Source organism: Dendrobates tinctorius, unplaced genomic scaffold, assembly GCF_039654945.1.
Source record: "Dendrobates tinctorius isolate UK_male_01 unplaced genomic scaffold, ASM3965494v1 ptg000082l, whole genome shotgun sequence".
Taxonomy (NCBI): domain Eukaryota; kingdom Metazoa; phylum Chordata; class Amphibia; order Anura; family Dendrobatidae; genus Dendrobates; species Dendrobates tinctorius.
In genome coordinates, this window is record NW_027361750.1 from 9835220 (window position 1) to 9863053 (window position 27834).

Consider the following 27834-nt stretch of genomic DNA (forward strand, 5'->3'; position numbering starts at 1 on the left):
GCGTATTCATGTGAAACACATCTCATTTCAAGAAAATATGCTGTGCAAGGCTGCAATCGTGATCTGGGAGTGTTTGCTTTTTCCCCCTTTTTTGCATAAACATGTTTTGATTGGCCAGAATTAGAGGGGAAAAAATGCAAATCAAAACAGAGAAGTTTGGTGGTGCACACCCAGATTGTCTGAAGGAAAGTTTGCATGTTTATTATTTATTACCGTGAAGCATAACATTGGACCGGTGAGGAACAAAAAAAAAAAAAAACTGTTCCAGAATCAATGGAGCAGCAGCAATTGGTGCATGTACTCAGTTTAAATAAAAAAAAATCCAAGTCCTCTTTGAATAGTGTTTTAAGGTAACAGTCTCCCTTCAAATGACAGCAAGCATAAAAAATAGACACTTGAAGAGTCTAAGATCCTGCTGCTGAGAATCCACTACTGTGTGAGAAGCCTCTGATTATATCAACCTATGTATAACAAAATGGACAGTCCTCCAGAACTGAGTGCTGGGACTCTCCAAGCTCTAGTGAATAAAAATTTAACATTCCAAGCTGGGGACTTCACAGTAAATTATATGATGGGTTTTCTACAGCAAAATTTTTTTTATATAAATTGTAAGTAACACAGCTTATAATGCAATGTGTGATTTTGATTATGTCAAAAGGTTTGATAGAAACTGTATAAAAAGATCTATTTAGTTCTAACACAAAGCCAAATTAATACTAGGGGGCATTATATTGATAACCTTAGCATGACAGAACTTAGGGTGAATTTATAGTCAGGGGCATACCTATATTCGTTGCAAAGGTTGCAGTTGCATCTGGGCCCCGAAGCTTAGTGGGGGCCGAAAGGTACCTGCCTCAGATAGTTGGTGGCCCTGTTGGGGATTTTGATTCGGGGCCTACAAGTGTCATTCCACATCACTGTCTACAGCACCTTCAGAGATATAGTTTGTGAGTAGTGTTTTCGGATTCACAGATTCTACCCCAAGACACAGATATTACACAACTCTGTTGCATATTGTACTTCCTAGAACTGACAAAGGTTTCCAAGGTATAAAACAGAGAAGTCAGCTGAGGAAGTGAAATTAGACATCTAATCTGTTCCTCTCATAACTAAAAGGGAAAGGAATTACACTGCATCTTATGGTTCGCTCCCACGAGCAAATCAATGGGACGAGTGCAATCCGATTAAAAAAAAACAACAAAAAACTGATGTTAAAAATGCATTGCATACGGATTACATATTCATGTCAGATTGTACTCCCATGATACTCGTCATACTTTTCTGGATCAACATCGGACTGAATGTTTTAAATTCTAATGTGACTGCAGGCCAGCTCTTCCACATGCAGTGTAACAATATTGTGTATGCTATAAAACAAGTGTTTGGTCAATAAAATTCCCCTAAAAACTAAATAACCCATGTGTATGTCAATATTGTTATAAATATTATGCAACTGTTCCATCAGCAGCAGATCACTCATTTTACTGGTTGGAAAACAGTTGAAGTGCAGCGTTACTGGGTATCGATACCAAGAGAGGAGCTTGGGAAAACCACACGACATCCATGCGGGGGATTTAATGCCACATCATTGTGGATGATATAGTGGAAAAAAAACAAATGTGACACTGCTGAAAAGAATTAAAAAAAAAACTAAAATGGAAAGGAAAAAATAAATCTTTGTGATTTTTAGTTTTTTTACTTTACGAGGAGAGGTCTCCAAACTTTTGCACCTTGTGAGCCATATTCAACAGATTATAAACACACAGAGAAAAATATCTTGAACTTACAGACAAATATCTTTATTTTGCTGATAAATGTTTCAGTGTGAAGTCTTACACGCTGCTCTTACAGCATTTAAATTGGCAGTGTTAGGCATTAGTATGGGTCTAGACAATGTGGATGTCATATCGTAGCCAGTGTTTTTTGGCCATAACTCAGGGCTCCTATTGCAAATCGCATAGCCAGAAGTTGCAACCCACTGCTTCCAGGTAGAGCTGATGTATGAGGTGGGTTGTAGACAATATCTAGATCTTACCTCTCCACCATTGATGAAATCCAACACAAAGAACAGTTTATCTGAGGTCTGGAATGAGTAATGGAGACACACCAAAAATGGATGCTTTACATTTTTTAGCAGCACGTTTCGCTCAGCCATAATGTGCTTTTGCTACAAAAAAATAAAAATATATGTTTAGATCTTAAATGCAAATGATACATCAAGTTTCTATTAAAATCATTCACCTTAACAGTGTATTAAATTAGATTTAGACTTCTTTCCTAGTTTATGCCATGTTTAATGTAGAGCTGGTATTGCAGGTAATACTTGTGTTTATGTGCGGCTCGACCTCGCAGTGATTTCTTGGTGTACGACCCATTTCTTAGGAAATAAATGCTGTCTAGTTCCGAATTTCTCCACACGATAGCACACAGCCACTAAGGTAGGAGTCCAACAACTACAAGCTGGTTTTATTGCTGAAAGTTCTATACATTGGTTTGCAAATTATAAGAAACTAGTGGGAAATCTAACTATGATTTGGATCCACTGTTCAGATTCGATACAAGCCAAATCTGCACTTTAACACCACACACCTCTTTCTTGTTCAGAATTACTTTCTTCTGTAAAATTTTTACAGCATAATACTTCCCGTCAAGTTTCCCTCTTGTAAGGACGACCTAGACAAAAAAAAAAAAAAAAAATCAAAAAATCAATTTAAAAGGTTGTTGTTTTTTTTTCTACACCGACAGAATCGCTCATGGAAATGTAGAAAAGTATAAACTGTATTTTCTCACTGAAGAATGGTAAAACACTAGTAAAAGTACATTCACATGAAGCATGACAGTATTGGAAGAATCCAATTTGGGATCTGCGTCAGAAGCCCAAATCTGACCCTTGACTTTCTGCCGCAGATTCACATGTAGATCAGCACCATTTAATGTGTGGCCATCTGACAGAATCTGCATCAATGAGTGACAAAACCTTCAGAACCGTTTCCACTGAAAATAAAGGGAGACAGTCTGTGGGTAGTTTTCACATACAATTTTTTAGCAGATTACTTATGAAAAACGCCTTACCCTCGAAACCCTAATGACGCCAAAGCAAGAGTCATATTATTCATTACTTGCTTAGGCCAGGTTCACACTAGGCTTTTTTGCGGCATTTTTTAAAAATGCAGATTTTCAGCTGTGCTTTACAGTACCAGCAAAGCCCATGAGATTTCAGAAACCTCATGCGCACACATTGTTGGTTTTGTCACCGGTATTTTGTGCTTTGCATGGGTTTTTGGACAGAGCACTTCTTTCAGTGTTTTTTCAGCGTTTTTCACCCATTGATTTGAATGGGTGGTGGAAAAATGCACCAAAAATGCAGGTATCAGGTTTTACTGCATTTTTTGTGCCAAATCCTGATTGAAGGAATGACTTTTTTTTTCCCAACACTAAACTTCATCAGCACGCACAAGAGACAAATCTAGCATGCCCAAACCACCGCAAAAAAAACATGCTTTTTATCTGTAGCTTCTTTCCTGCAAAGAGATCAGGTTTTGCTAAGGAAAAAAAAATGCTGAAAAAATGCCTAGTGTGAACTTACCCTTAAAGTGGTTGTACTGTACATGTTTAGAAACACTTCCAATATCAGTCCCACCTTTACACAGGTCGTGTGTGACATTCTAATTTAGACACACTCACTTTAGTGGGTCTGATCTTCATTACGACATCCAACCCACTGAAAGAAGTGATGTTGTTTTTGTAGAAAAAAAGCATTTTTTTTTTCATCTTTGCTGATCAGCCACGTCATAGAGAAAAAGGCCACACTTACTAATACCTGCTCACCTTACCAATACACTGCAGGATGCAGTCAGCCCCCACATGCTAAAGCCGAAGGTAGTACAGCTGAAAAATGCTGATGTACAACCACTTACACCCTCCTAACGTCCATGAGGTGGGGGTGCTATCAGCAAATGTAAACTGGACACTAAATATTGTGCATCAGCAGATCCACAAATTTTTGACACAATCGGACAAAAATCTAAAATCACCAGTTGTCTGCTCTAAAGAAAAAAAAAAAAGCATGCGTTTTATGTTTTAGGGTTCCTTCAGACGCCAGCAAGTGTAGTCAGTGTTTCGAATTTTCCCATCAGGGTTTGGCCCAAGATTCAGCAGTTTTTTGGATGAGGAGGAAGAAAATAATAAAAAAAAAAAAGGTTCCCTAGCTTCTTCTACCTATCAATCCATGAAAAACAATGTGTAGAGATGAAATCCGAGAGGTCTGATTTTTTTTCAAAGCCCAGAGAACTGCATTGCTCATTTTGATCAGACACTGATCAATATTGGACATCTCTCTGCGATTTTGTGAAGACCGCTTGGTCCACAAACAAAAAAAAAAAACAAAAAAAAAAAAAAAAAACATGGATACGCAAGCAGTTCCTTAGACTTTCATAGGTTCAAGTGCTATCCCCGAAAAACACAGATAGAAGTTATACATCTGAATGAGACTTTACAAACAGGTCAGTTATTGTCTAAGGGTGCTGCCACATTGCATTCTGTGCTCCCATCAGGGCATACGTCCAAGTGCTTACCCCCCTCATCCCTCTGCAAAACAGACGTGCCGACGAGTCCAATAGACTGTAAATGCTCATGTTTGTGCTGCTGTGCACTTTTTTGGGGAGTGCACGCCTACAGGAGGTGACTATTCAGAAGCAGTCTACTATGTCTGAGTGTCCGCCTCCTGTAGGCATACACTCCCGAAAACGGGGCATGTCAGAGATAACGTTCGCTCTGCTGCCACCATTACAGTCTATGGCCCCGTCGGCGCATAATGTCCAAACCCCATTTTTCAGGGTAATTTGGATGTATGCCCCAAAGGGCACACAGAATGCAATGTGAAAGCACCCTAAGGCAGGGGTCACACTTGTGAGTGCAATGCGAGTCTCTTTGCCTCAATACCTGGCACTCGGGACCGGAGTGTGCGGCTGCATGTATTTCTATGCAGCTGAACGCTCCGGTCCGAACCGCCGGCAGCAGTGCCGGGTATTGAGGCGCAAGTTTCTCGCATCACATTCGCAAGTGTGACCCCGGCCTAATTGATGTAAACAGGTAGACTGGGGTCAGACTGGGGTCAGTTGGGTTTCTGTTTGGTATCAGTTTGGAAAAAAACGTTTTGCATGATGCACTAAAAAACAACAACTTCAGTCTAGGTGGACTAACAATTAATGGGGCTCCTTGGCTTCCATCTGTATCAGCAACCCAATCAGTTTTTAGCATGAATTCTCTGTATTAATTTTAGGTATAGACAAAGAGAACTTCCATACAGACATGTGAACGCATCCTTAGCTGTGCAGACTGACAGCGCTGGTGAGGAGAATGCTGCTCTCACCATCAGTGATATAGACTACTGTATATTGTTTGCAAATATAAACTTTTATATTGTTGGGGTTATGCTACAGTCTTCTCTAAACCGTGTGCCTGAGGTGGTCTACAGGTGATAAAAGTCCCTAGATAAATTCCTTTTTGTCCCTCCCATAATCTGAATGCTAAGCAGAAAGTCATACTGGTTTCAAAGCACAAGTATTTTTTTTATTATGCAATATATTAATGTAGTGGGTTTTTTTTTCGCATTAAACCCCTTCACAACATGTATACTCATCTGCAGAAAAGAATCTCACCTTGCCAAAGCTTCCTTTCCCGATCAGTCTGAGGTATTCAAAGTCTGAAGGCTTGGCGCTAATATGGGAGAGAACATTACACAATCAGCACTTTCTTTTATTAGAAACAGATGGAAAACACTGCCTGCTCGACTTGTCATAGATTTTGTCCCATTTTATCTCGGCTGTGTATAAATTCACTAACTATGGATTTTCAAACCACAGAAGTTTGATCCAAGTACCTGTTACTCTCTCAATAAAACAATATTTTCCAAATAATTCCCCTTGTTCTTATCATTTACGCTAAACTTCAGCTTATTTAACCCTTACAACGTCTGAAACGTTATGTCTAAGTCACAGAAAACTTCCTGACAAGAGGCTGAAATCTTTCACAGGACTCCCAGTCCAGATGTGTGACGCAATGGAGCCCTACTGGTACACTGTGTACACACGCAGATGTGGGTTACATCACCGAGTCGCTCACGACCGGTCAGCTAAATGTTCGCACTATTTGGAAATCAGACTCGGCCTGCAGTTTTATCTGTCCTCCCATCCCACAGCGCTTTCTCCAAGTCCCATGTGTATTAAATATTGTTCAAAAACAAAAATGCACAATTTCTAATATGCTGCCAAGAATAGCTCCACTCCAGGGGAAGCACATATAGAAATGTACCGATAGAGCCGAGATTATTTATTTTATAACTTTTTTTTGGGGATAGAACTTTGTAAGGGTACGTTCACACACACAAGTTTTCAGTCCGAGCGCTGTCGTTATAAAAAAAATGACATCACACGGACATCTCTAGGACCAATTGGGCTGTTCAGACGAACGATTTGTTTTTCCCCACAGATGAGCATGCTTTTTAAATGGCAGCATGCACTAGTATATATATGGTTTCCTATGGGGTGAAAAAATGCTGAAAGAAGTGACCTGCTGCAGTAAAAAAAAAAATAAAAATAAAAAAAAAAAAATGCAGCAATTTTCCAATTCGGTCAGGAAATAAAACCAATGTGAGCATGAGATTTCTGAAATCTTTTACAACTTTTGCTGGTGCTGTAAAACGCAGTTTAAAATTTGCATAAAAAAACATGCAGCAAAAATGCAACATGTGAACATAGACTAATGGGCAAGCGCAAAACCGCAGGTATCAGGTTTTTCTGCAAGAGTCGTAAAGAAGTTGCATCATGATTGTTTTGGTGGGCACTAGACTACCAGCATGCACACAATAGACAAGAAATATGAAGCAAAAAGAAAAAAAACCAAAACATGCGTTTTGTAAGCAGCTTCTTTACTACCAAGAGAGCAGATTTTGCCTGCGGAAAAGGACACAGCAGAGACGCAACATGTGAACATAGCCAAACATGGTACCAGCCTGCACGGCTGTAATGAAGAGTGCTTAGGACCAAGATGAGTTGAAGTTATTTTTATTTCCACAATACCTTTCAATGATGAACCAGCATCTTTTTCAAGTGAAAAACCCCCCATAGGATTAGTCCTCAGGATTCTTCATTACAGCAGCGCAGCCCAACATAGTTTTATTGTCCAAAATGATCAACTCCCCTGTAGGAGATCATCCCCCAGCCACGAGGCAGCAGCTGATATTTTCATAGGAATTGTGCCAGCACACAACCTGCTCAGGTGAGCACTTTCATTTCACATTCATTATACCCAAAAAGTATCACCCGATGGTCTAGTGCGCTTTTGTGTTACCAGGCATAATTTTTATGAAATCACTGTTTTAATCAGCAGGAGATCATCAGGAGGACTAGTGAACCTGCTGCCAGATAGTCAACCATATTCATCAGCTGTGCATAACTCCACCCCCACCACTGATTGGCAGCTATTTGTGTTGCATTTGCATAGGCAGAAAGCTGCCAATCAGAGGTATGGGCGGGGTTATACACCGCTCAGCATTTAGAGAACTGCTAGATCTGCAGCAGGTTAAACAGATTTTTATCAAAATGACAGCAAGCAGCCTAGTAAGTGATACATCACTGGAATCTGGGTCCCTGCTCCCGATTTTGCTGCTGTCCGATGGGGTAGGAAAAACCTGGTGATAGATTTTTTTTTTTTTACACTATAAAAGGAAAAAAAAAAAAAGTTCTGAAATTCTTCTTCTTAGAAAGATTTTTTTTTTACTTGATACAAACCTGGCATCTCAACAGGGTTGTGCAGAATGTTTATTTCCATATTGCTGAATAAATGTTCATATCGATTAACGGCCAGCGTAAATACATGAGAATTCTACAGGATTTGTATACTTTGTATATGTACATTTCTTCCACAAATGTTAGAATAAAATTTGCACAATACCATGAGATCTTGGTTCTTCGGTGTAATGTATTTCATTACTTTTACAGTATTTTTATAATATTGCAATATTTTGACATCATAAAGGAAATCAATTTTGAAATTTTGTGCTGCTGTGTATTTGGGAGCCACTTCCTTTACTGACATGCAATAACCAAGGAGAGCGGCCGCAATGTATACAGTCAGGCCGGGGTCACACTTGCGAGAAACTCGCACCAGTCTCGAGTCTTAATACCCGCACTGCCGCCGGCACTCGGGACTGGAGCGCTCAACTGCATAGAAATACATGCAGCCGCACACTATGGTCCCGAGTTCTGGCGGCAGTGCCGGGTATTGAGACGCGAGACTCACGCGAGTTTCTCGCAATTGTAATGTCAGCTGAATATCTGCGGTTTCCTAATGAATCTTTGTGCAGACTTCATGGACTCATTGTCTCAAGACAGTTATTCTTGACTCAATGATGAGGTATTGGTATACATTATAGGGGTTGTTCAGGTTTATCATGAAAGTCCGCAGTCACTATGTGACTGCAGACTTGTTAATCCTTGCGCATCACATGCAGCACGTGCTGTGAATATTTTCCATTGCCAACGTGGAGACCCATATGACCACAATCATGTGATATGCATACTCCCGGCCACATTCCTTCTAGATGTGCCCAGTCTCACTCAGTTCACTTGTACTGAGCAAGACTAGGCGGATAGTGGCCAGAAGTATGCATATTGCACACTTGAGGTCATATGACCGCTCAGTATCACTGCCGGCAGCGGAGAATATTCAAAGCATGTGATGCATGCTAGGAAGATTCCGTGACTGCAGACTTTCATGAAAAATTTGGACAACCCCTTGAAAAAACATTTACAGCAACTTAGCAAACTCGTATTACTTTTGAATAATTATTTTAAATGAGTGTTGATGATTGTAGAGTTGCTGGGGAGCACCAGCCAAGCTGTGGCTAGCATGTCTCCTCAGTGCGATAATTACCGTAGATACTGAAGTGCCTGGCTCTCAATGGTTTCTAGTATTTAGGATGTCAGATAAAAGGACTTATAGTAAACCATGTTTTTTTTTCAGCTTTTATCTTATATAAAGTAACGAACAAACATTTTGACTTTGGGTTGTAATTACAGAACTGGACATACTGAGGATTTACAGATGGTCCCAAGTTGACATTTTGTACTGGTGATCCATTCTATAAAGAAAAAAGATGGAAGAAAAGTTATTCTCAACATAAAGACTAGCTTTAATGCAGTGACAGTGTCAGCATGTCTCAGGAACTCTGGAGATAAGCTGCTGCAGGGGCTTGTTCACCTTTCACTCATTATCTGTACCCCACATGAGTACGATTTGAAATGCAGCTAAACCAAGACAGACAGACTGGAGAAAAGCAGAGGTTTGGATCACACTTACATGCAATTTTTACAAGCATGAAGACAAATCCCATAAAAAAGTAATTTGGAAAGTTTTCAAACCTTTCATACTGCACAAAATCATAAATAAAAACACCTTATGAGACATAAGCATCTTCCTTGTACATACAATGTCATATCTAGATATACTACTTTCATCCTGGAGACAGTCCTAGAATATTTTAGGGGAAATTTATGAAAACTAGTTCTGCAAACACTGGATCATATGAAACTCAAATACTAAAAACAGATCCGATTTCTTCTTGTCCACTATTATGTTAGGGGGTTTTAGTGTTACTTTTGGCAATTTTCATAATTTTTCAACTATAAACCGAGGAACGGACAGGTCTCGGTGGCCTCTGATTTCAGTACAAACAATATTTGCTGCTATAATTTCTCCATTGACACAGTAGAGGATTGAATAATAAAAAGGGAAGACAGTGGATTGGACTGTACTATACATATACAATGTTAACTTCATTGTGTTTCATAAATTAAAGGAGTTTAGACGGACCCAAATATTAGAGGAAATTGATGACGTATCCCAAGAATAATCAGATTGGCATAAGTGCCAGGTGTCAGGACGTATCCCAAGAATAATCAGATTGGCATAAGTGCCAGGTGTCATGCCTGGACTGTGAGTTGCTAAGTGCTCTGACAGGCAAGTGTTATCATTGCAGAGTGCCGCAGTTTCGTTCAATGTGTAGTGGCGGCTGATGAATGCTGCAGATCAGCTCTTATTCAACACAACAGGAGATGATGTCCATTACCGGACTACGGCCAGTACACATCGAACGGACCTGAACGATTCAATGTTTACACCAAGTCACTGATGATTGGTGGGGGTACTGGACCCTCACTGATTTGATAGTGATTACTTATTCCTAAGGCCTCTTTAACACTTCCGTTTTTGACCATCAGTCAAAATCCGCCAGGTTTTGAAAAAAACGGATCCGCCATTTTTTTGTGCGGATCCGTTTTTTTTTCCCATTGAGTTGCATTACTGGCGGATCTTGACGGATGGCCATCCATTGGAGCCGTTTTTGTGAGGATCTGCATTTTCCATTGCGCATGCCCGGAGAAAGGAAGTCAGGGGTAAAATTAAGCCTGAAATCCTTTCTGGCGGAGGCTAAAATATCTCTCTCTCTCTCTCTCTCTCTTGGCCAGCGGTTCCTTTAAAATTCTTCATTCTGCGGATCCATCACAAAACGGATCCTGTGGCATCCGTTCACATCAGTTAGGTATGGATCCGCTTTTCCGCCTTTTTGGCGGGTTTTAACTGACACAAAAACTGAAGTGTGAAAGAGGCCTAAGACACGTCATTAATATCATATAGAGGGAAAATGGTCTATTCTTAAGGGCATGTCACACTAAGAGATATCGCTAGCAATATCGCTATAACTAGTGACGTTATAGCGATATTGCTAGCGATATCTCTGTGTCTGATACTTACCTACGACCGGCTCCCCCGCTGGTTATCGCTGATCGCGCGAGAACATTCAGGAGTGTTTCTCGTCGTCAGCTTCCTGTGGCGCTTCCTGCTGTGAAGACGAGCGACGCGTGGAGCCGGGCGGGAGGACGCAGGATCGCCTAGTGTGACAGGTAAGTAGCGACCCCCGACCCCAGCGATGTCGCTAGTGAGATCTGCCTATGTGGCAGCTCACTAGCGACCACTTAGCGATGTACCAGCGATCCTGACCGCGTCATATCGCTGGTCGGGATCGCTGGTACATCGCTAAGTGTGACAGTACCTTTAGGATAAGTAATCAATATTTAATTAGGAGGTTTTAACTTTGCAAAAATCCAGATTGATGAGCAGAATGAAGGGTCACACTGCCCACACCACACCCGTTCATCACTTACAGAGGCACCGTCTACTGATCATCAAGGTCTTATGGAAGGCCTGTCTTATTGTTAAGCCATTAATCAGGGTTGCCAACTTGACTTATCTTTTCTGGATAGTTTATCAAAAAAAAAAAAAAAAAAATGACAGACAATATTCTTAAGGACACATCAGAAAACTAGAATAAGTCATTCTAACTATACGTGATCCATTTCTTCAGCCCATAATTCTGATAAGAAATAATCTGCATTCTCTGTACAGTGACGATAATTAGTCAAAATAATCTGTTTAAGTTTCAAATATAACACAGATGCCTAACATTTTTTTTTTTTTTTTTACAGACGTGCAAAAAAAAGTGCCAACTTTTTACGGACTGTCCTGGAATTTCTGGGCAGTTCGTAACCCTGCCATCAATACTGTAGACAAGTCTGAGCAAATCCAATAGCCCAAACTCTCTTGGGAGACTGACAGGTATTGTGTGTTGTATGATAATCTCACGGTTAGCAATGTTTTGCTGCCATTTTTAATCTGCCTGGTAACACTGGAGAATCGGGTGCTTTCTCCTCAAGGCGAAACGTCTAGCGACACCCCTCCCTTTATAATTCTTCACATTTAAACATGTTTTTGTGTTTCAGCAGGTATATGAACGGTAACTAAAGCTTCAAACATTTTTTGACATGTTGCAGCTAGTGATGAGTGAATATAAGGTGTTATCAGAGCACGCTTGGGTGCTAACCGAGTGTCTTTGGCGTGCTCGAAAAATGTTTGAGTCCCCGTGGCTGCATGTCTCGCAGCTGTTAGACAGCCACAATACATGCAGGGACTGGTTGTTTGTTAGGTAATCCCTGCATGTGTTGCTGCTGTCGAACAGCCGTGAGACATGCAGCCGCAGGGACTCAAACATATTATTCGAGCACGCCAAAGTCACTCGGTTAGCTCCCGAGCATGTTCAGATAACCTTATCCAAGCGCGTTCGCTCATCACTAGCGTAGCCAGTTCAGTACTGTTGATCAGTGGTCCAAACCCCCAGTGATCACTGAATCCAAAAGACAGAAGCGCTCAGCTAATCCACTGAGTGTGAGCAAAGTAGTGAACACCGTGAGCCCGTACACCACGTCATTGTGTGTACTCGAGGACACACGGAGTGTTTGTGAAGAAAATCACCCTGTTCTTTGTACGCAGTGAACCAGTCACATTTGCTAACTTTACTGAACTACAATGACGTGTAAAAGTGTCAGCTCCGAAATGAACATTTTATGTTATGTCTCAATATATAATTCCGGCTGGTAAATTTACCTTCTGATCAGCCCTTTCGTCTTCATCTTCTGATGGATCTGAATGATGTCTGGCACAGTCCAGCTTTAAAAAAGCTTGAACATCAGGGCTATGAAAAAAAAAGCATTGTATAAGAAAATGCAACAAAAGCCTTATCCTATACATAAAAGGAATGTGCTTGAACCATGTGAACACTCATGCCTACTTCTTGACCCATGTTTGGGAAGGTGTTCCTTTTTTATTACAATCCATTTTGATTGCAGCTGCGAGCGGTAAATTACCTTAAGTTATGTCAAAGCTTTTGTGCCCCAGAGTAAAAGAATAGGAGTATGGTTCCCCCTCTACTAGTCTCCTCATATTGGGTAAAATTACTTTTTGGGTCCCTCAGGGAATGTCCACATGATTAATCTGAATAATCAATGCCTTTGCACCTTATTTTTTTTTTTAATTTGTTTGCACCCAGTACATAATTACTTTTGCGCCTTTTTTTTTTTTTTTTTTTATAGTCTATTTTAGATGTTCACCACTTTTTTTGCTTTTGTTTTCTGCTTTGTGGGTGGACTCTTGCAAACCAAAATGTTTCAAACCCATCAATTGCAACTTTTTAAAAAGTCGCGAAATTTGTCACACCTTCACTCCAGTCCCCCACTTCTTCAGGCAACTTATCTTATGTTGTGAAGCTGTTCAATAGTTTATATAAGAAAATAAATAAAATAATTTAAAAAAATGCCAGAAAAATATGTTTTAGTACAAAAGATGCCAGAGTGTCCTGAAGAGTTTCTAGAAAACCCTGCGGGCATGCCAGCGTCTTAAACATATTGTGTGCATATACCTTTAGAGATCAGGAAACGTGCAGCCCGTATACCGTAGTTACTCCCAACGTGAAGAAGCGCTTTTCTTTTACAGCTATCTGTTTTTTCTATTTGTTATTTGTAGTAGAAAAGATAGTTTTACAAAGTCTTCATTTGAAAAGAGGAAAAAAAACGCTGTTGCCATTATTGCGGTCCACCTACACAATACTATACATTTGGTTCCTTGGTGTTGGGATATCACTAAATGTACAGATTTAGAATCTGCAAGAACAGATTTGGTACAGGAATTGTATATAGCTTTGGCCCAAATAATGAATGTGAACTGATTAATACATTCACTAAATTGCCCATCGAAAAGTATCCAAATACTGCTTTCATATAATTGTCCACAATTGTCTCCTGTTATATTTGTATCCAACTGAACTACCGCTGAAAGACATGTGGAATACACATGAACAAATTCAAGCCTTTCCCACAATTAACCTTGAGTGTCACTTGTTCAACACTGGAAGCGTTAGAAATTAAATTATGTACATTTATGCTGCGGTCAGCTTTATCCATATCACTTTTATCTGCACTTAAAACATACTAAAAAATGCTTTTTCCTTTCAGCCAAGATGGCAGAAGAACAGGCTGCGAAGAAGGTCAGGAAGCATCATGGCAGCCGCAACCCGGTACTGGTCCGCGGAATTGGGAAGTATTCCCAATCTGCAATGATTGCAAGGAAAGCGCTGTACAAGCGCAAGTACAAGGCCCCTGAGACTAAGATTGAGAAGAAGCAGCGGGAAGCAGCGGGAGAGGCCCCTTGCTACCGTGAGCAAGACAGTTGGTGGAACACATGTGGTTAAACTGCGCAAAATGCCCCGTTACTATCCTACTGATGTTCCACGTAAGCTCCTGAACCCTTCAAGAAACCCTTCAGCGAGCACAAGCGCAATCTGCGCTCCAGTATCACCCCTGCGACTGTGCGAATTCTTCTTCAAGGACGTCACAGGGGAAAGCGTGTTGTCTTCCTGAAGCAACTTCAGACTGGTCTTCTGTTGGTATCAGGACCCTTGACCATCAATAGAGTTCCCCTCAGAAGAGCGCACCAGAAATTTGTCATTGCCACATCCACCAAAATTGATATCTCCAAAGTCAAGGTCCCAAAACACCTAACTGACTACTATTTCAAGAAGAAGCTGAGAAAACCCAAGCACCAGGAGGGAGAGATCTTTGACACAGAGAGGGGAAAATACGCAGTAAAAATTACACAAAGTTACACAACAACGCAAAGCAGACCAAAAGTTTGTTGACTCAACTCCTGTCAGTCATCATGAAAGAGCCCCAGCTCTGTGGATACCTAGGCTCCATGTTTTATCTGTCAAACGGAATGTATCCACACAAACTGGTCTTCTAAGAAACTTCAGAGTTAATAAAAGACGTATATATAAAAAAAAAAAAAAAAAAAAAAAAACAACTAAAAAATAAAGAACCCACTCTGCTTTAGACTAGATTTTTCTGTGATGGATTTTCAGTTACCCTACAAACTACCGTATGTATGATTGCCCTCTAAGGACCAACTCTGTTATAGGAGTTCTAGTGTCAGCTGAACAAGATGGCACCACTCCATCTCTTGGCTTTCTGCTCACTGGGGGCCACGCACTTCTGCTTGATTGACAATTTGAACCAGCATCATCATCGTGCCGCAATCCCGAAAACTGCTGTCTCAGATGCTGAAAGCAGAGACAGCCTTTGCAGCATCAGAGGAGCACTGAAGCCTGCCGACTGATGAAGTGCAGAGGCGGCAACAAACCGTAAGAAAAATTTAAAAAATACCTCTGTTCTTGAGAACAGGAGTGGCCATTAGTGATGAGCGAACGTGGTCAGGTAAGGGGTTATCGGAGCATGCTCAGGTGCTAGCTGAGTGTCTTCAGCAAGCTCGAATAATATGTTCGAGTCCCTGCGGTTGCATGTCTCAAAGATGTTCAACAACCACAACACATGCATGGATTTCCTATTTGTTAGGCAATCCCTGGATATGTTGTGGTTGCCAAACAGCCGGTAGACATGCAGCCGTAGGGATGCGAACATATTATTCGAGCACGCTGAAATCACTCGGCTAGCACCTGAGCATGTTTGGATAACACCTTACCTGAGCACGTTCCCTCATCACTAATGGCCATCTCAAAGTTCTTGCTTTCTAGTGTTACAAATGTTCTGCCACAAGGTCATGACATTATCGAGGAAGCATCACATGGCAGACTGTGAAGTATTTGCTTAACCAGTTGCACTAGTTGCTAATCTTTGCAAAAGTATACTAGTGTACTTTGTTTAAGGAGATCCTCAGAATGTCTACAGCTTTCTTGGAATCTGTGAGTACAATCTTTTTCTGTAAGCACGCTCCTTGCAAATAAAGGAATGCATGGAATGGTTTGCAGAATATAACTTTACAGTAAGTTACTAGAGTCAACTATTTCTTACACCTAGATAACTCACAATTCTGTCTAGAATCTCGATGAATGTTTAAGGGTATGTGCACATGGTCAGTAAGTGGCAGTGCTTTGGATGCAGCACATGTACGCTGCCGGCTTTCGAGCGCAGGTGACTCTGCATGTGTTCATTGAACCGTACGATTTCACTGCGTCCTATACATTGTATGGGTCATATTTATCTTGAGGAGGATTGCATCTCCGCAAGACAAATTGACATGCTGCGGTCTGGAAAGATGCGCTGCATGTCCGTCTCCGTGGGTGAGCCGCGGGTGTCGCTGCACGCATAGTGGGCATGGTATTTCTTGAAATCCCACCCACTATGCTGTAACATCTGGCCCCTGCGGCTATATGCAGTGTCCAATCCGCAGCGTTTACTGACCGTGCGAATGTACCTCAAGATGTTTATATATTCCATGTACGCTTTGCTACATTTCTGTATAGCATTGTGAAATATTACAGAAAGCAAACAGAAATCTAAAGAGGAAATCGTGTTTCTACATCAGACTTAAATAAGTCTACCCACAGAATGCAAATGAGAGGCAGGCTGACTTTAGAACAATTTTTATGCTAGCACCTTCTTATATAAGAAAAAGATACAAATGGGAACATAAAGGAATTTAAAGCGGTTTTTTTTTTGTTTTCTTGTATTAAGTATGCAAATTATTCTATAACCTCTAATGAGCATAGGAAAAACAAAGAAGCATAAATATTTCTGTAAGGTATAATAGTAAACTTCTTTAGAAATAAAAAAAATTAATGGAGGACAAAAACCAGTCCATTCAATGGACTCATTGCTAAGGAAAGTAAAACAAACCCCAAACTATTCTTTAATTATATAAACAGTAAAATGATTAAAATTGATGGTGTCGGCCCTTTAAAGAACAATGAGGGTGAAATCATGGAGAGCGATGTGGGAAAAGCAAATGTTTTAAATACTTTTCTCTCAACAGTGTTCACACAGGAAAAGGATTTGCCAGGGGAAATGCAGAGTGATAATGTAAACTCCCCATTAAGTATTACCTGCCTATGACCTGTTGTTATTTTTAGCGGACGCGGACAGATCATTACAAAACACGATGACACTTCTTGGGGCATTTGGGGAGGGCTCGGGTCTGGTTATTAACTGGGAGAAGTCTGCGCTCCTCCCACTGGACTCAAGCTCCTGCAGTGTGGTAGGTGTGCCGGTTGCAACGTCCCTTCAATATTTGGGCATAAGAATATCCAATAAGCTGACAGACTATGAGAGCCTAAATCTTGTTCCGCTGTTGGACAGGATCAAACAGAAGGTTAAGGCCTGGGCAAAGTTACACCTCTCTGTTGTGGGAAGAGTGAATCTGTTGAAGATGGTAGTTATGCCGCAACTCTTATATGTCCTTCATAACTCCCCTCTCTGGCTTCCCCAGAACAGGTTTCATAAAATTAATATGATTTTTAGAGAGCTCATCTGGCTGAAACAAGGCGCGAGAATTAAACTTGAACACTTGCAAAAACCTAAAGATGAGGGGGGACTTGCGTTGCCCAACCCATGGCTTTATTTTCTGTCTTCCCAATGCCAGCATGTAGCAGGAGGAATGGAGGGCGAGTTGGTGGATTTGGTGGGAGGTCAGAGGATCCTTCAATTCTTAGTGGGACGGGGATCACTGGTGTCGAGCCTGGAGTCGGGTAGACTTCAATCCCTTGCATTCAGGCTCCCTACGGTGCTTCTAATGGTTAGGGTATGGGATAAGCTGAGGCAGCTGAGAGGAATACGCGGTCTTACAAAGTACTACCCCATATGGGACAATCAGCATTTGCCATGTATGAAAACGCTCAGAGGCTTTGCTCACTGGAGGCGGATTGGCATATGGTGGGTGTCGCAGCTGGTGGAGGGAGGGGTTTTTAAAACTTTCGAGCAATTGGGACGGGAATTTCCCCTCCAACGCTCTATGTTTTATCAATATTTGCAGCTGCGTCACGCGTATATGGTGCAGAGCAAAAAAGTTGACCTAACCATACACCACGACGTCCTTATCCATAGGCTTGGTATGCAGGGGTCCACCAGGGGACTGATTTCAATGGTGTATGGTGGCTTACTTGGACAGGTCCTGTCAAGGCATCCTATTGGCGCACTGACAAAGTGGGAACAACAGCTGGGTACGATATCAGCGGAACAGTGGGACTCGATTCTACAGATGATTCCCAGATTATCTCTTAGTGAGCCTGGCCGCCTGTCTCAGCTATATATCCTCTATAGGACATACAGGTCTCCCGAATGGTTATTCAGTAGAGGGTTGCGATTGGATTCGAGATGCCCCAGGTGCACGATGGACAATGCGGACATTTTACATATGATGTGGACATGCTCTTGCCTGCAAATATTCTGGATCGTGGTCCTTGGCCTTATACACTTGGTCACGGGACAGGATATTCCCAGGGACCCCACGATTTGTGTTTTGGGTTATGTTGATGAGGTGGGAGGGGATCAATACCTTAAAATTGCTGTGGCCAGAATGCTATTTGTGACCCGAAAGCTGATAGCTTATCACTGGATTTCTGCAAAAATCCCCTCAAGAAAAGAATACATTAATAGGTTGAACCAAATATTATATAGGGAAAAGTTTGTGTACCTTAGGAGGGGTGTGCCGCATATTTTCGGGAAAATATGGGAGGGATGGTTGAAGGTTCCCAGCCTGGCTGCCTCTAATCTCCTAGATTAATGGGTGGGCCCTGGAGGTGGTCTCCTGTCGATTGTTACTCGCCATTTCTCATATGATATGGTTGTGTGATGGAATTGGGTTTATTCGCTATGTACCAGTCCATATGCCATCGGACAAAGGGAGGGGGGTGTTATGGGGGAAGGGAATGTTTGGCAACATGTTCTAAGTTGTACATGCCTGTCATTTCTAAAACTTTTAATAAAAACTATCTGATTAAAAAAAAAAAAAGTATTACCTGCCTAACCCAGGAAGAAGTGCAGAACCGCCTTAGTAAGATTAAAATTGGCAAATCACCAGGCCCTGATGGCATTCACCCTCGGGTATTAAGGGAGTTAAGTAATGTGATAGACAGGCCTCTATTCCTTATATTTAAAGACTCTCTAGAAACAGGGTCTGTTCCTTTTGATTGGCGGCAAGCAAATGTGGTACCAATATTCAAAAAGGGGTGTAAAAGGGAACCTGGAAACTATAGGCCGGTAAGCGTAACATCTGTTGTGGGTAAAATTTTTGAAGGGTTTCTAAGGGATACTATTATGGAATATCTCAATGTTAATAAATGTTTAACTCCATATCAACATGGATTTATGAAGGATCGCTCCTGTCAAACTAACCAGATCAGCTTCTATGAGGATGTGAGCTCTCAAATGGACCAAGGAGAATCATTGGATGTCATTTATCTCGATTTCTCTAAAGCATTTGACACTGTCCCACATAAAAGATTGGTAAGTAAGATGAGAAAGCTTGGGCTAGGGGAAAATATGTGTAGATGGGTAGGTAGCTGTCTTAGCGATAGAAAACAAAGAGTGGTTATTAATGGTGCATACTCAGTTTGGGCCAGGGTTACTAGTGGAGTACCACAGGGTTCTGTATTGCACCCCCTACTATTTAATATATTTATTAATGATCTAGTGGATGGCTTACACAGTAAATATCAGTATTTGCAGAGGATACAAAACTATGTAAGGTAGTTAACACAAAGGAGGACAGTTTGCAACTACAGACAGATTTGAGTAAATTGGAGAATTGGGCTGAAAAATGGCAAATGAGGTTTAACACAGATAAGTGTAAGGTTATGCACATGGGAAGGAGAAACAGATGCTACAATTACCTACTAAATGGGAAACTGCTGGGGAAATCAGATAAGGAAAAAGACTAAAGGCCCCGTCTCACTAAGCGACTCACCAGCGATCCCGACACCAATATGAAGGTGTCAGGATCGCTGGTAAGTCGCTATGTGATCGCTGGTGAGCTGTCACACAGACAGCTTCACCAGCGATCAGCACAGCGATGCCGAGCGCCCGGCATCGCTGGCTATCGCTGTAGAAAATAGTATCAAAATAAAAAATATAGTTATTCTCACCTTCCGACGTCCCGTTCAGCCATCCTGCCTCTCTCCACGCTCCGGTCCCAGTGATCCTTTGCACGAATGACCGCAAGATGTCACGGTCTCGCGGGATAGCAAAGTCTCGCGGTCATTCATGCAAAGGATCACTGGGACCGGAGCGTGGAGAGAGGCAGGATGGCTGAACGGGACATCGGAAGGTGAGAATAACTATATTTTTTATTTTTTTTTATTTTTTTACACCTGATCGCTGGTCTCCCGCCTGTCACACACAGCGATGCGTGCTGGCCAGCGGGAGACCAGCGACCAAAGAAATGTCCAGAGATTTCTTGCAGCGATCAGCGATACCGGCAGGGGGGCCGCTCGCTGATCGCTGTCACACACAGCAATCTCGCTGGTGAGATCGCTGTTACGTCACAAAAGTTGTGACTCGGCAGCGATCTCGCTACCGAGATTGCTTAGTGAGACGGGGCCTTTAGGCATCTTAGTCAATAAGAAGCTAAATTGGAGTGCCCAGTGTCAGGCAGCTGCCACCAAAGCAAATAGGGTCATGGTATGCATTAGAAGAGGTCTGGGGACACGAGATGAAAACATAATTCTCCCTCAGTACAAATCACTCGTCAGACCACACTTGGAGTATTGTGTGCAATTTTGGACGCCAGTGCTCAAGAAAGACATTACTGAACTTGAAAGGGTTCAAAAGCGGGCTAATAAAATGATAAATGGAGTTGGTTCACTACAATACCCAGAAAGGTTATCAAAATTAGGTCTATTTACTCTAGAAAAGAGAAGACTTTGGGGAGACCTAATATATCAGAGGGCAATATAGAGATCTCTCCAATGAACGGTTTTGTACCAAGGACTGTGACAAGAACAAGGGGGCATTCTCTTCGTTTGGAGGAAAGACAATTTCTGCACCAGCATAGAAGAGGGTTCTTCACGGTAAGAGCAGTGAGGCTCTGGAATTCTCTTCCTGAGGAAGTGGTGATGGCCAACTCACTGAATGAATTTAAGAAAGGAATGGATGCTTTTCTTGTGAGTAACAGTATAGAAGGTTACGAATAACAGAATATTATAGGTAGATGGTTGACCCAGCTTAGGGGGAAGGAATTTTTTTCCCTATGGAGAAAATTGGCTTCTACTCTGTGGGTTTTTTGCCTTCCCCAGGATCAACAATGCAGAACAGCTGCACTAAAAATAGGCTGAACTAGATGGACATAAGGTCTTCCTTCAGCCTTCAAAACTATGTTACTATGTTAATGTTGTTGGTGTTTGAAAACTATCAAGACTTTCCCCTGTCTATTGCCCAGCTGATTATAAAGCTTAGCCACTTCAGGGCCAATACCAAAAAGCACCTTAGGCAAGGAGAAGCATATACTCACAGACTGGGTGGACTGGTCACGATTAACCCTTCACGTCGTTCTCTTTTTGTCACCCACTATAAACAATTTTTGCAGTTCATTTCAGATCACACAGATATACTGATAATTTTGAGACTGGGCAAATACTGGCAGGTTCATTTGACAAGACCACCGATTTTCCACCGACATTTGTTTCGGTGGAGAGAAGGATCCAGCATGTCAAGTTTTGGACTGTCTATCCTTTGTGCTCAGCAAGATAAGCCAAGCCGCTCCTGTGGGATAGCCTTAGCCAAAGGTTCCATTTACATGGATCGGTGATACCCACACACATTCAGAAATATATATAGAATGTCAGCAGATCGGTGATACCCACACACATTCAGAAATATAGAATGTCAGCAGCCATGTATATCAATGTGAACATGGGGCCTAACCAACATGTAAGTACGGAAGGTGTTTTTGTCATACCAGAAATGCTAGGCAATAGCAACAGATATCTACTCCTGGATAATCAATATAATGCCCACAATGTCTCAAAATAAAAAAATAAAAAGTTGCACACTTCCAATTTTAAAACCGGAAAATTATTTTCTAACAGAACCTTTCTTTATCTATTTTATTGTTATTCCAATGTCAGAGCGGATTTCAATAGTAAATATTCAATTCACTAATTTATCACAGAAATAGGTCTGTATTTTTATGTAATTACAAAGGAACACAGCAGTGGTCAGACAGGAGGACATGTGCTGTGAAAGCACCATGAAGACACAGGTCATCTTGCAGTCTATGTACAGATCAAATGAACCGGTTCATGATAAACTAATACTCTTTAACGCAAATATGCACTAAACTCCCTCAGACCTATGGACTAGACCAGATGAAATTACTTGATTTTAGTGCAAGCATATGGAAAGGATCGGATTGATTTTATATATCGGACTTTTATGAACACCGTGATTCCAGATACGTGTTTTTTTTTTATTTATTAATTTTGAATGGGGGAGGGGGGGGAGATAAATTTGAATTGTTAGGTTTTAATTTTTCCATATTCTTTAAAATATGTTTTATTTTATTTTTTTTAACTTTTCACAGTATTGGTTAGTCCGCTTAGGGGACTTGCATCTGTGATTGTCTGATTGACTGTACTATATACAGCAATACTGCAGTATTACTGTATATAGCAAAAGTCAGTGTCTCCGATGAACGCCAGTCACAAGCTGACATTCACATTAGTACCGTCATGATTGACAAGGGTCTTCAGCAGACTCCTGGCTGTCATGGCAACCAAACTGCTCTCCATGATGATGTCAGAACAGCGCTCTCCCTGTGACACATTGTCAGTGCCGCTTTCATATTGACAGCAGCATTTGAAAGTCTAAGAGCCACAGTTTAAGTGCGGAGGCTGTTAGAGGCAGATGATGGTTGATTAAATCAGCTATCATCTGCTGGCAAAGTTGCGGGCTCATATTGCAACCCCACATCAAAGGCAGGGAGACAGCATATAATGGATATAGTACATCATATGTCGTTAAGGGGTTAACCCATACTTCCAATCTGAACAGAACAATCGCTAATGTAGACATGGACTGTCAATGTTGTCAAGTAGAACATGTCCCGGTTAGAAAGATCAATGTGCTGCCAAGAATAATAATTTTTAATCAAGTGTTAAAATAATTTCACTGGAAAAAGTGTTTGCTAGTTCATCAGGTGATTGTCAGTCTGCTTACACTGTCTGATTATTGGGAAACCATTCCCTATAATGGTGCACTATAAATGCACCAACCATGAAGCCCCCCACCTTCCATACACATCAGATGAAAGCCAGCTGGAGCTTATGGATTATCTGATGTGTTCGGGGGCGTCTCTACACATGACAGTTTGGAAGAGAAGGATCGGACAGTTGAAATTTCAAGGCACAATCCTTTTTGTTTTCAGGGGAAATAAGCCCCTGCCTGAAATGACGAGCCAAGCCCCCCTTATGTATGGAGGTTTGGAAGATTTAGCTTTTGACTGGACGTAAGTCATGAAGACTGTCATCCATGTGTATGGCCAGTTGGCGCCACTGGCAAACAGCTCTGGAAATGGCTTATCTTCAGAAAGAGAAAAAGGATTGGCCGTTTGAATTCAAAAACTCTGATCAATTTCTCCCATGACCTCTATTGGGGTAGTCAGGAAGCCCCTCTATACTGGAAACAGATTTGACTGCACACACACACACACACACACACACACACACACACACACACACACACACACACAAAAAAAAACCCCAAAAAAACAGGATCTGTAATATGGGCGCCACCATGGATAAAATAAGATATATTTACACTATGGAGTGCTACTACTTCTTTTATTCCTTATATACATCAGATAACTGTCCATCCCACCAAAATCTGCTTATGTCCACTATGTAAGGCTATGATCACATGTCCGGTAATCATCTGCTAGAATGAATTCAGGAGAAATCCATTAGGAAAAAAGATGTCCAGACAACTTTTTCGTCCATTATTCACTGACTGATCTCTTCCAGATATGTTTTTTTTCTTTTTAACATTGGAGTCAATGGGCAACAGATCCGTTAAATGTGGCGCCTGTTGTCTTTTATTTGTAACGGATCCAGTAAGAGTGAGCCCTTTCTTCTCCTGGATCCGTTCTAACGGATGATTAATGGACATGTGAACTTAATCTCAAGCTGGACAAATCCACCTCTTGGCTTGGGTCTGACCTTTCCTAGCTTCACACTGATGAAAAAGCATTTGTCTTTTTATATACAAAAGATAAATCACAGAAGTCTAACTGATTTATTAACCAGTGAAAACAAAACAATTTTCAGGTGATTGCCGTTAGTATGCAGACGCTAATGAATATTTCTAAGGTTTCCCAATAATTCTTAAAGGGAATAGGTCAGTGATTTTATAAAAATGACAGCAAGCAGCCTTGTAAGCGACACTGGAATCAGGCTTTCTGCCCCTACATCATGCTGCTCTCAGATGGGTATATAGCTATACCCATACTCCATAGATCTTTCACAGGCAGGTGTTTGAACAGTCAAGTCTGTGACCTGCTCTGCCCATGTCTATTTTGAGGTCTGCAGACAAATATTGAGGTGAACTACAAGAGATAGGACCATCTTGATGGGGTACACCTTGTTGCAGTGGGATGGCTTTTACACTTTTTTTGATCAAAGTATTGTCAACTACAGTCATGGCCAAAAGTTTAGAGAAGGACACATATTATATTTTCACATGATCTGCTGGCCTCTGGTTTTTATCTGTGTTTGTCAGATGTTTTTAATCACATACAGAAATATAATTGCAATCATATTATGAGTAGCAAAAGGTTATATTGACAGTTAGAATGAGTTAATGCAGCAAGTCAATATTTGCAGTGTTGACCCTTCTTCTTCAGGACCTCAGCAATTCTCCCTGGCATGCTCTCAATCTACTTCTGGATCAAATCCTGACTGATAGCAGTCCATTTTTGCAAAATCAATGCTTTTATTTTGTCTGAATTTGAAGGTTTTTGTTTGTCCACCCGTCTCTTGATGATTGACCACAAGTTCTCAATGGGATTAAGATCTGGGGAGTTAACAGGCCATGGTCCCCAAATCTCTATGTTTTGTTCCCTGAGCCATTTAGTTATCACCTTTGCTTTATGGCAAGGTGCTCCATCATGTTGAAAAAGGCATTGTTGATCGCCAAACTGCTCTTGGACGGTTGGGAGAAGTTGCTCTTGGAGGACATTCTGGTACCATTCTTTATTCATGGCTGTGTTTTTAGGCAAGACAGAGAGAGCCCATTCCCTTGGCTGAGAAGCAACCCCACACATGAATGGTTTCAGGATACTTGACAGTTGGCATGAGACAAGACTGGTGGTAGCGCTCACCTGGTCTTCTCCGAATAAGCCGTTTTCCAGATGTCCCAAACAATCGAAAAGGGGATTCATCAGAGAAAATGACTTTACCCCAGTACTCAGCAGTCCACTCCCTGTACCTCTTGCAGAATATCAGTCTGTCCATGATGTTTTTCCTGGAGAGAAGTGGCTTCTTTGCTGCCCTCCTTGAGACCAGGCCTTGCTCCAAGAGTCTCCGCCTGACAGTGCATGCAGATGCACGCACACCTGCCTGCTGCCATTCCTGAGCAAGCTCTGTACTGCTGGTAGCCCGATCCCGCAGCTGAAACACTTTTAAGAGACGGTCCTGGCGCTTGCTGCTCTTTCTTGGGTGCCCTGGAGTCTTTTTGGCAACAAGGGAACCTCTCTCCTTGAAGTTCTTGATGATGCGATAGATTGTTGACTGAGGTGCAATCTTTCTAGCTGCGATACTCTTCCCTGTTAGGCCATTTTTGTGCAGTGCAATGATGACTGCACGTGTTTCTTTAGAGATAACCATGGTTAACAGAAGAGAAACAATGATGCCAAGCACAAGCCTCCTTTTAAAGTGTCCAGTGGTGTCATTCTTACTTAATCATGACAGATTGATCTCCAGCCCTATCCTCATCAACATCCACACCTGTGTTAATGGAGCAATCACTGAAACAATGTTAGCTGGTCCTTTTAAGGCAGGGCTGCAATGATGTTGAAATGTGTTTTGGGGGATAAAGTTCATTTTCTAGGCAAATATTGACTTTGCAAGTAATTGCTGTTAAGCTGATCACTCTTTATAACATTCTGGAGTATATGCAAATTGCCATTAGAAAAAAAGAAGCAGTAGACTTTGTAAAAATTAATATTTGTGTCATTCTCTAAACTTTTGGCCATGACTGTAAGTCCCCCATGTTATTTACAGGTACTATTACCATTTACTTACTGCAGGGTATTTGCTCATTTTTTTTTTGTCTTAGGGGTACTTCACGCACAGCGAGATCGCTAGCGAAATCGCTGATGCATCACTGATTTTTTGATGCGCCAGCGATCTCGCAGTGTGTGGGACACATCAGCAACCGCCCCCCGCGGCGTATTGCTGATCGTGAGGGAACGTCCTGGGCCTTTTCTTGATCGTCGGTCTCCTGCTGGCCAGCATGCATCGCTGCGTGTGGCAGCGGGAGACCAACGATCAGCGAGCTCCCAGCGCTGTAAGCAGATGCTGGGAGTTGGTATCCAAGGTAAATAGCGGGTAACTAAGCACGCGCGGCGCTTAATTACCTGCTGGGTACCCTGGATACCAGCGCGCTTGCGCTGGGAGCTGATATCCTAGGTAAACAGCGGGTAACTATGCAACGCGCATGCTTAGTTACCCGCTATTTACCCTGGTTACCAGCGTCCTCGCTGGTCCTGATCGCCGGGGAGTCTGCCTGTTTGAGAGCTCACCAGCGATCATGTAGCGACACACCAGCGATCCTGACCAGGTCGTATCGTTGTCAGGAATGCTGGTGCGTCGTTAAGTGTAACGGGACCTTTAGATTAAGTTTGTTAATGGCCACAGTGTGAATGTGCACCTACACCAACATGTGTTCCAGGTCACTTCTTTGATTTTGCTCTCAGATGGGACAGCAAAAACCAGGCGATAGATTCCCTTTAACAGTCAGAGATTAATTTTTCTTAATCTTTATTTGCGAAATAACACCACCTTACATGCATTTTACTTTTTCTGTAGTATTGTCTGTATATTGAACACCTTCACATTTTACAGATTGCTGAATTAAAAAAAAAATTATAACAATCACTTTGAAACCATCACTGTGGTTATAAGAACAGATACTTACTGGCTGCATAATTCTGCATGCTGGAGTAAATTCTGAATAAATTCATTCAACCCTGCTCTTCTCTGCTGTATGAATTCTGAAATAAAGAAAAATATTAAACCATGACTGGTACATAATGAATGTACAAAAATCAATACCAATAATCGTCTCCCATTTCTTCTGAAGGAAGTTCCTTCTCCCTGTGCTAACTACTGGTCACAAGATGGCTCCACGCATGTAGGTTCTGCAGCAGCTTCAGCGGTGTGTATTATTTAGTACGGCTGCAGGACACAACAGTAATGCTATTGTGCATTTCTATAGTTACAGACCTTCATTGCGACCTATAATGATTATCTATTATCTGCAGGAGAACTTCTTGGCATAAAGGTCCTGGTAGCAAATATTTCCCTGCAGCGCTACCACAGAGAAAACAAAACCTAATCCAATCCTCACAGAAACCAGTTGGTTGTCCATGTAATGCACAGCTAATATAAAGTCTCCAAATAAAGCTCCAGGTACATAGACAAATATGGACCAACAAATTGCCATTCATTGGTTGGACAACAATCCTTTCTACTGGACACAGGTGATTTCATCAGGGACATAGAAGCAACGAAAAAACATTCCCTCTGAGTGTTCCCTGGTCACATGGGACGTCAATAGTTTGTATACATCCATTTCCCATGAAAAGGGACACTCAGTGGTGAATGATTTACTACTACGGACAGGACATGAGGATAAGGTTAGATCCTTTTACATGGATTTACTCAAGATTGTATTTAATGATTTTTTTTCAGGACACTTTTTATCAGCAGAGAAAAGGCACTGCAATGGGGTCCAAGGTGGCCCCCCCATATGTCAGTTGCTACATGGCTAATATTCAGGATAAATATGTCTATCCTCATACACTGTTGGGTTGTTCATGTAATGAACAGCTAATATAAAGTCTCCAAATAAAGCTCCAGGTACATAGATAAATATTGCCATTCAT

General features: G+C 41.5%; 1 protein-coding gene and 1 pseudogene across 2 annotated transcripts in view; one reads left to right on the plus strand and one right to left on the minus strand.

Moving 5' to 3' along the window:
• Window positions 1-27834, minus strand: part of SGK3 (serum/glucocorticoid regulated kinase family member 3) — an 82273-nt gene that overhangs the window by 18490 nt on the left and 35949 nt on the right. For both annotated transcript variants that reach the window (XM_073583893.1, XM_073583894.1), the window contains exons 5-10: window positions 26865-26940; window positions 12499-12586; window positions 9093-9142; window positions 5661-5718; window positions 2590-2673; window positions 2036-2167 (exon numbers count right to left, since the gene is read on the minus strand). In XM_073583893.1, coding sequence (XP_073439994.1) covers window positions 2036-2167; window positions 2590-2673; window positions 5661-5718; window positions 9093-9142; window positions 12499-12586; window positions 26865-26940 — 488 coding nt within the window. The remainder of the gene's footprint in view (window positions 1-2035; window positions 2168-2589; window positions 2674-5660; window positions 5719-9092; window positions 9143-12498; window positions 12587-26864; window positions 26941-27834) is intronic.
• Window positions 13892-14703, plus strand: LOC141096959 (large ribosomal subunit protein eL6 pseudogene; annotated as a pseudogene).